At 45.1% G+C, this 8,444-nt stretch overlaps 1 protein-coding gene across 1 annotated transcript; it reads left to right on the top strand.

Annotated features, from left to right (window-relative positions):
- Nucleotides 1–5,256: 5,256 nt before the first annotated feature.
- Nucleotides 5,257–6,222, top strand: LOC105999209 (olfactory receptor 7A10-like). Its single transcript, XM_013034169.1, has one exon. The coding sequence runs from the start codon at nucleotides 5,257–5,259 to the stop codon at nucleotides 6,220–6,222; it is 966 nt and encodes a 321-aa protein (XP_012889623.1).
- The last annotated feature ends 2,222 nt before the right edge of the window (nucleotides 6,223–8,444 follow it).

Here is an 8,444-nt window from a genome sequence, read left to right as displayed (position 1 = left end):
CTCCTCCTCCTCCTCCTCCTCCTCTTCCTCCTCTGTATTTCATGAGCCTGGAGAACATGCCAGAACCATGCTTTCTTCCTGTGGATTTCACTTTGTGTTGGTCACCCAATTTTATGGCATTCTACGTGTGAGTTCAGCTTTCCATTACTGAAACAAAATGGCAGACATTTATTTAGGCTCACAGTATTGGAAGTTTCGGGCCACGAGCAGTTATTTCCCTGGGCCTTGTGTGTGTGGTGAGACAGCACATCACAAATACTGGAGAGCACATGACAGAGAAAAGCTGCTCAGTCCACGTATGCCCAGGAAGTAAAAAAAACTGCTACGTGAATGACCCAGGATGTGAAACACATTGTAAGTTCATGGCCCAGGAAGTGAAAGATGATCAAGTTCGTGACCCAGGAAGTGAAAAAAACACAGAAAGACAATGCTTTCCCAATATCCTATTTGAATTCAGCCCACATGACCCCCAAACCTTTCAAACCACACTCCAAAAGGGTTATCTACCTCTCCAATGTGGGGATGAAACCATTAGCACTTGAGCCTCTGGGAGACATTTAGGACCTAAATGTTAGCAATGAACTTGGGTTTTCCTTAGTTCCGCAGCCAGTCTGTCCTCTAGGACCTTTGCTGGTCTTGGTGAGGTGCACTGCAGTACTTGATGAATTCTTTTGTTTACATTCTTAGGATGGGTGGCCCGGGTCAGGTTCACATGAATTGCATGGCACCAGAACTAAGGAAGCCTGGTTTACTTCATCCAGTATTTTCAATTTTTCTGCTTTTATTTATTGTAACCCCTCAGGCATTCTTGTCCCAGAGTCCCTGAAGTTATATATTTGATCAACCCTTCATTATTTTTAACCAACTGTGCTCACTTTGGACAAATTCAGCCTGGTGTATATATTTTTTAAAGGTGGTCAACAGTTACAACTTGTTTTAAGTTGTTTACAGAATGGAAATTTGCACACGGAAGGCAATTCTCAGCGGAGGGGCTGTGTGGGCTTCTTCTGTTGATGTTGTTGTGGACATTTATTTATGGAGATGATCTCTAAAAGAATGGGAATAGCATGCAAAACTCCCCTAACTCTGTACTTGATTTGCTTTCCTTTCAGTGTCTCTTATTTACTGTGTGCTTCAATTCATCCACAGCATGGCTTCCTGGAAATTCTGAACTACATCTTATCCATGTTATAATCACAATACCTTTATATATATATGTACATATACTCTAATAAGATAGATATATGATATACTTATATGATATTATCTCTATATTATATATGTGAAACAATATATATCCTTACATATAAAGATATTTTTATAGTATGCTAAGTCTAGTATATTTTTACGTATTCTTTATTCTATACACATATATATGTATTTATGTTTATACATCTTTACAACCTAAAGATTAGAATATAATGAACATAGAGAACATGAAGTCTTGAAATATGACAAATACAGAGCAGTAAAAAGAAGAGAAAAAGCCAGGTGCTGGTGGCTCACACCTGTAATTCTAGCTACACAGGAGGCTGAGATATGAAGATCATGGTTTGAAGCAAAAGAAGCTCAGGGCAGTGCCCACATCCTTAGTTCCAGCTCCAGGGCTGGCACAAAAAGTATAAAAAGAAAGGAAAAGATAATTACAATGTTCTGATTACTTTAGGCAGGTGTTGATATATCACACTGATGCATAGAAGTATTACATGCTAATAAAAATTGAAATTAAATTAAGCGAAATATAGTTGTGTGTGTGTGTGTGTGTGTGTGTGTGTGTGTGTGTGTGTGTGTCTGTGTCTGTGCACATGCCAATATTTGGGCCTGCACTCAAGACCTGGGCACTGTTCTGTTAATTTTTTTTTTTTGCTCAAGGCTAGTGCTCTATCACTTGAGCTGTAGCTCCACTTTTGGCTTTTTGGTGGTTAATTGGTGATGAGTCTCATGTGCTTTTGTGTCTGGGTTGGCTTCAGACCACAATCCTTGTATCTAGCTAGTCATATGCTATGACTAGCATGTCTGGCTTTAACTTACTAAAGACCAGCACTATGTCCTTCACTGTAATGACCAGATTTTTCTATATACATTACCTATCATCTTCCCCCTCTTTTTTTGTGCTGCTCCTGGGGCTTGGAATTCAGAATCTGATATAGAGATAAGAGTCTCATGGACTTTCCTGCCTGGGCTGACTTTGAGCCCCAGTCCTCAGATCTCAGCCACCTGAGTAGCTAGGATGACAGGCGTGAGCCACCTTATAAGAATTCTCTATTTCATTTTCCACTCTTTGCAGTCAGTGCTATGAGGAATCTCAACCCATGTTTGCACAAATGGGTTCAGGATGGCTAAGAGAAGGGGGCCCATTGGTAGACCAGATGTCAACAGATGACTCTCAGAGGAGACAGAAGCATTCTGATGGAATGGCAGAGTCATGAAGGTGGAGAACCCAGCAATGTCTTGGAAGGTGCTCCCCCGAAGATCACGTTTGTCCTTCTGTCCGTGGCTCATGACCCAACCCACAAGGCTAGATAAGGGAGGACCTCTGCTCTCATCCACACAGGAGTGGAATCTCGTCACTGCCTTGACTGATCCTGGAGGAGGGTCCTCATCTACAGATGCAAACTCCATCTCAGAATGGATTGATTTGGCCCAGGCGGGACCTTGGCCAGAAAAAAATCTGCACAGACTTGCCTGGTAGATTATTAGTATTAAAAAATGACCTAGAATTAGCCTATAAATTGACAAGTAAACAAGTTGGGTGGTATGCAAGGGTGAAGAGTATGGGAGCCTCTAGGGGGGACCCTGGCCATCTGATGCATCAGGGCATGGCCCCTCAATTTCAGTACTTGTTTTCCCTGACAACACAAATGGAGGGGACAGGAGGCAGGAGGGAACCTGTTTGTCCCACAGAGTGTAAAGCTCCTAGTGGCCAGCAGTAGCTCCCAGGGATGATACTTGTGTTGGAAAAGCAGCCCAGAATCAAACACTTGACCCGTGGCCAGGAGATTCCAACAGTCAACACAGTGCTGGGGATTAGAGCCATGCTCTGAGCACATGGGTACACACACATACACACAAAAGTACTTGACTAAACACAGCCTTTTGATGTATTTTGTAAGCATGGTATTTTAATTAATTGGGGAAAAGTAACATACAGCCAAAGAGTGTATTAATTATTATTTTTATGTTAAGGGATCATCGGTCAAGGCCCCTAATTAATTTTTCTTGAAAATCTCAGAAACAGTGTCCATCACACATTGAGTGCTTTGGGCCAGCCAGCAGTCACCAAGTCAAGGAAGTTGTCAGTTGGAGACAACTTTAATCGAGGGTTGGAAAAGGTGTGAGGAAGTTAGACCTTTTGAAGTCGCACAATGATGGAGGGGGGGAGGTAATAGAGACTCCCTCACCTGACAGCCTGCTATCAGAGGACCAAAGACTCAGCCAGATGAAATCATTTTCTGTGCAGCAAAACATCCCCAAGGGAAAGGGCCTGCTTGCTCAAGGCTGGAATCACCAGAGGGACAGACGCCCAGCGAGCTGACACAGCCGGCTGTAACTATCAACCCTGCCTCTGTCCCTCCTCATCTGCACAGGACACGGCTGCTGCTTCTGGGGTCCTCACGTGGCTTGGATACGGACGCCTGACCCCCATTCTGTTGGCCTGCCCGGTTACGCATCTTCGTTCTCTGTCGGTGACCACCTCACAGAAAGGATCTGGAAGTCGCGTGGAGGTCTCCACTTACATCCATCCAGGTGAGCTCGTGGCATGCACCAGGCAGAGGTTTTGAGAGATTGGATCGCAGTCAGATCACTTACCTAAGGCCACCCGCCCCACGCCATCCAGCCTAGTGCAGAGCTGGGGGCTGGCAGCGGTCATTTGCTGCATGTGTTTGATCCAGTCGTCTGATGTGTCTATTTGCCCTAGCGAAGAGGGATGTGAACACCGAGCTCAGCGATGCAGGGTTCTTATCGACAGTGAAGAGAATGTGGAGAAAACCCAGGTGGGAGAGAGCTTGACAGACTAAGGGTGGCTTCAGTTAGTAGAACACACATCCAAGGAGGCTCCGGTTCATCAGGGGAGAGGAGAAATTAGGTACCCATCTGTTGTAAAGCTCAGAGCTAAAGAAGAGAGAGAACTTTTATTTTTAGCCAGTTCTAGGGTTTGAACTCAGGGCCTGGGTATGGTCCCTGAGCCTCTTTGTACTCAAGGCTAGCACTACAACTCTTCAGTCCCAGCTCCATTTCCAGCCTTTTCTGAGTGGCTTATTGGAGATAAGAGTCTCACGGACTTTCCTGCCTGGGCTAGCTTTGAACTGTAATCCTCAGATCTCAGCCTCCCGAGTAGCTTGGATGATAGGTGTGAGCTACCGGCACTCAGCAAGAGAACTTCTTTTTATAATTTTATTATCATTAAGGCAAGTGAATGCATTTGATTTATAAATCTGATCTAATGAAATTCGTGTGTTTTCACACATCCATAGACAATATACTATTTAGGATACAGCCATACAATGTACCTTCACCATTCTCCCTGACCCTTCCCACAAGGCAAAAAGTCTGTAAGATTTACTTTTCCACTTCCCACCAGTACATTATATATATATATATATATATATATATATATATATATATATGCACTGCATATATGTATATATTTACTCTGTGTGTATGTGTATACGTGCATGTGTGCATGCTAGCTGTTACTGGGGCTTGAACTCAGGGTCTTGATCTCTCAATTGACTTTTTGCTCAAGGCTGGTGTTCTACTATGTGAGCCACAGCTCCATAGTTCTGGCTTTTTTTTTTTTGCTGGTTAACTGGAGATAGGAGTGTCACAGACTTTCCTGACCAGACTGGCTTTGAACTGTGATCCTCAGACTTGGCTTCCCAAGTAGCTAGGACCACACGTGTGTGAGCTACCAGTGTCCAGCTTAACATTAGTTGTTGTTTTCTTTTTGAACACACACCTTTTGTTTCCTAGAAATTAGCTGCAAGTTGATCATCATGACATTGCGTTCCTCAAATGCACAAAAGAAATTGGAGTTTGTTTTTGTTTTTAAATACATGATCTCTCGAGAATAAGCTGAGAATGGAATGAGATTTCCCCCCTAAAAAAACAGAGATGGGGGAGAGAATTCACACAGAAAACTTTGGATCTACTGTCACGGTTGCAGAATATATATGACAGATAGCCTTTTATTCAGCTTGCAGTTGGAGACCTGCGTGGTGTTATTTTCCCTTTCTTGTTAGCCAGAGCAACCATATGGAACCCGAGAATGACACGCAGAGTTTGGAATTCTTTCTTCTGGGAGTTTCAGAGGACCCCGAATTGCAGCCCCTCCTCTATGGCCTCTTTTTGTCCATGTACCTGCTCACCGTGCTCGGGAATCTGCTCATCATCCTGGCCACCGCCTCTGACCGCCGTCTGCACATGCCCATGTACTTCTTCCTCTCCAACCTGTCCCTGGTGGACGTCTGCATCACCTCCACCACCGTCCCCAAGATGCTGCTCCACATCCAATCGCACAGCCGGGCCATCGGCTATCAATCCTGCCTTACTCAAATGTATTTTTTCCTACTGTTTTCAGTGATGGACATCTTTCTGCTGACGGTGATGGCCTATGACCGCTTCGTGGCCATCTGTCACCCGCTGCACTACACAGCCATCATGAGCCCCCGGCTGTGTGTGGTGCTGGTGCTGGGCTCCTGGATGGTGAGTGTCTCGCACGCCATCTTACAAAGCTTGATGGTGCTGCGGCTGTCTTTCTGTGCCCACTCAGAAATCCCCCACTTCTTCTGTGAGCTCAACCAGGTGGTCCACAGCGCCTGCTCCGACACCTTCCTCAATGATTTGGTCATCTACCTAGCCGCTGTGTTTTTGGCTTGTGTTCCCTTTGCTTGCATCCTGTATTCTTACTCCAAGATTGTCTCCTCCGTCCGGGCCATGTCCACGGCCCAGGGGAGGTACAAGGCCTTCTCCACCTGCGCATCGCACCTCTCGGTGGTCTCCTTGTTTTACGGCACACTCCTGGGTGTGTACCTCAGCTCGGCGGTGACCCCAAACTCACACTCAACCGGCACGGCCTCGGTGATGTACAGCGTGGTCACCCCCATGCTGAACCCCTTCATCTACAGCCTGAGGAACAAAGACCTCAAGAGGGCTCTGAACAAACTCTTAGTGGTAGACAGTATGAAAATGCCCTCGGTCCGCAGACTGAATTGTGGGTGACGGCAGGTTTTAAAGACTCAGGAGCAGGCTGGGAGTGTTTTTGTTTTTGTTTTCCCTCATCAGACAATGGATGGCCAGCATATCCCTTCTCTTTTAACCTGGAGTGTGAATTTCTCTGATTTTGGCTTCTCTATACAATTCAGTTACCCAATTTGCCAGTACTGGGGCTTGAACTCAGGGACTAGGTGCTACCCTTTAGCATTTTTACTCAAGACTAGCACTCTACCACTCAAGTCACACCTCCATCCATTTCCTTTTTGTTGTTAACTGGAGATAAGGATCTCAGGGACTTTTCTGCCTGGGCTGGCTTTGAGTCATGATCCTCAGATCTCAGCCTCCTGAGTAGCTAGGATAACAGGTGTGAGCCACTGGTGCCCAGCTCATACTGCATATTTTGTAGTAAGTGGAATAAAAGGATTGGAATGCTCCCACACACTAGGAACTAGAAACAATGAATGCTTGAGAGAATACACTAAAACCTCTGATTTGATTATTACATTATATCTGTACATACACCTATCTATATCTCAAAAACAACACTCCAGCCGGGCGGCAGTGGCTCACACATTTAATCCTAGTTACTCAGGAGGGAGAGATCTGAGAACTACAGCTCAAAGCCAGCCTGGGCAGGAAAGCCTGAGACTCTCATCTCCAATTACTCAAAAAAAATCACAGTCCACCCCATAAATATGCACAAATAATAGATGTTCATTTACCTTGCTTTGTTTTATTATTTTAAGTAGTTGTACAAAGGAGTTGCCTCTTAACGAAGCTGCTTATGAATATGATGCATCTCAATCGACGCGGGTGTCTGTTTTTGGGGGTTACACACAGTGTGCTTTGTAGTGAGCAATGCAACCAAAGAGAAATAATAACAATCTGAAAAGTTGCCTCTCTAACCAGGTTCCTGAGAGGAAATGAGAGTAAGAAAAAATTCCCCAGAAGCCTCAGGGGTCCAGTGGAGAAACAGAGCGTTTTCTTTTGTTCTGTGTGAAATATGAAATGTGTCTGCAATGAAAAAGAAACTGTCCCAGGTCCCCGCCGCTCCCGTTCTCCCTCCCGTGACCCTGGGTTTTCCAGGGCTTTCTTTTCTCCTCAGCCCTGACATGCAGAACATCCACACTGGAATTTAGGGCTCAGCTCTCCCTCCGTAACCAACTCCCGTGCTTTGTGGTCTGCGTGGATTCCAAATGGTTTTCCCAACAACTGAAGGCATGGCTCAAGGGGTAGAGCACCAGCAAGCTGACAAGCCAAGCAAGCGTGAGGCCCTGAGTTCAAATCTCAATACTGCCTCGAAGAAATGCGATTTTCTTGAACAACCCTAGCCTCAGGGAAGAAAACTGAAATAACTCCACAATCCCAATTCGTATCATCTTTTGAAGCATTTTGTCCCAATGCTTCCTAAAAATAAAATTTATTTCTCACATAAGCACAATGACACCAGATATGATTTTTGAACTTTGCTTTTATTACTTAATTGTAAGCATGTTCCCTTTGAAAAATGTTCAAAGGCTCCACTGTAAAATCGAAACACACATCCTTCATGTTTATTGAGGCTCTTTCATTTAATAATTCTTCTGAACTGGGTATCGATGGCTCGTTCCTGTCATCCTAGCCTCCTAGGAGGCTGAGATCTGAGGATTATGGTTCAAAGTCAGCCTGGGCAGTCAAGTCTGTGACATTCTTCTCTCCAATTAACCACCAAAAAGCCAGAAGTGGCGCCGTGGCTCAGTGGTAGAGCACTAGCCTTGAACACAAAAGCTCAGGAGGCAGCATCCAGGCCATGAGTTCAAGTTCCAGGATCAGTGTACACACACACACACACACACACACACACACACACACACACACACAATCTCCTGATTGGGGGTAATTAGGAGGGTTCTGCACTTCCATTTATGTAGATTGAATGAGTATGGACACAAATCTCTGACTCCATCATTGATTGTATTCACTGTTTCTGACTGGTATTATTTTATTATTTTTTCTGAGTGATATTATTGAGGGAAGATATGAGCCTTGCTTTAAATTGCCCGTTATGGGCTGGGAAGGTGGCTTAGTGGTAGAGTGCTTGCCTAGCATGCCTGAGGCCCTGGGTTCGATTCCTCAGCACCACATAAGCAAAAAGCCGGAAGTGGCACTGTGGCTCAAGTGGTAGAGCACTAGCCTTGAGCTGAAGAGCTGAGGGACAGCACCCAGGCCCAGAGTTCAGGCCCCACGAC

This window comes from Dipodomys ordii, unplaced genomic scaffold (assembly GCF_000151885.1).
Source record: "Dipodomys ordii isolate 6190 unplaced genomic scaffold, Dord_2.0 Scaffold184, whole genome shotgun sequence".
Lineage (NCBI taxonomy): Eukaryota > Metazoa > Chordata > Mammalia > Rodentia > Heteromyidae > Dipodomys > Dipodomys ordii.
This window is presented reverse-complemented; position numbering and strand designations above follow the sequence as displayed.

Bases quoted from the DNA above. Each gene is read 5' to 3' on its own strand.
- LOC105999209 (XM_013034169.1), top strand. From the start codon at position 5,257: ATGGAACCCGAGAATGACACGCAGAGTTTGGAATTCTTTCTTCTGGGA.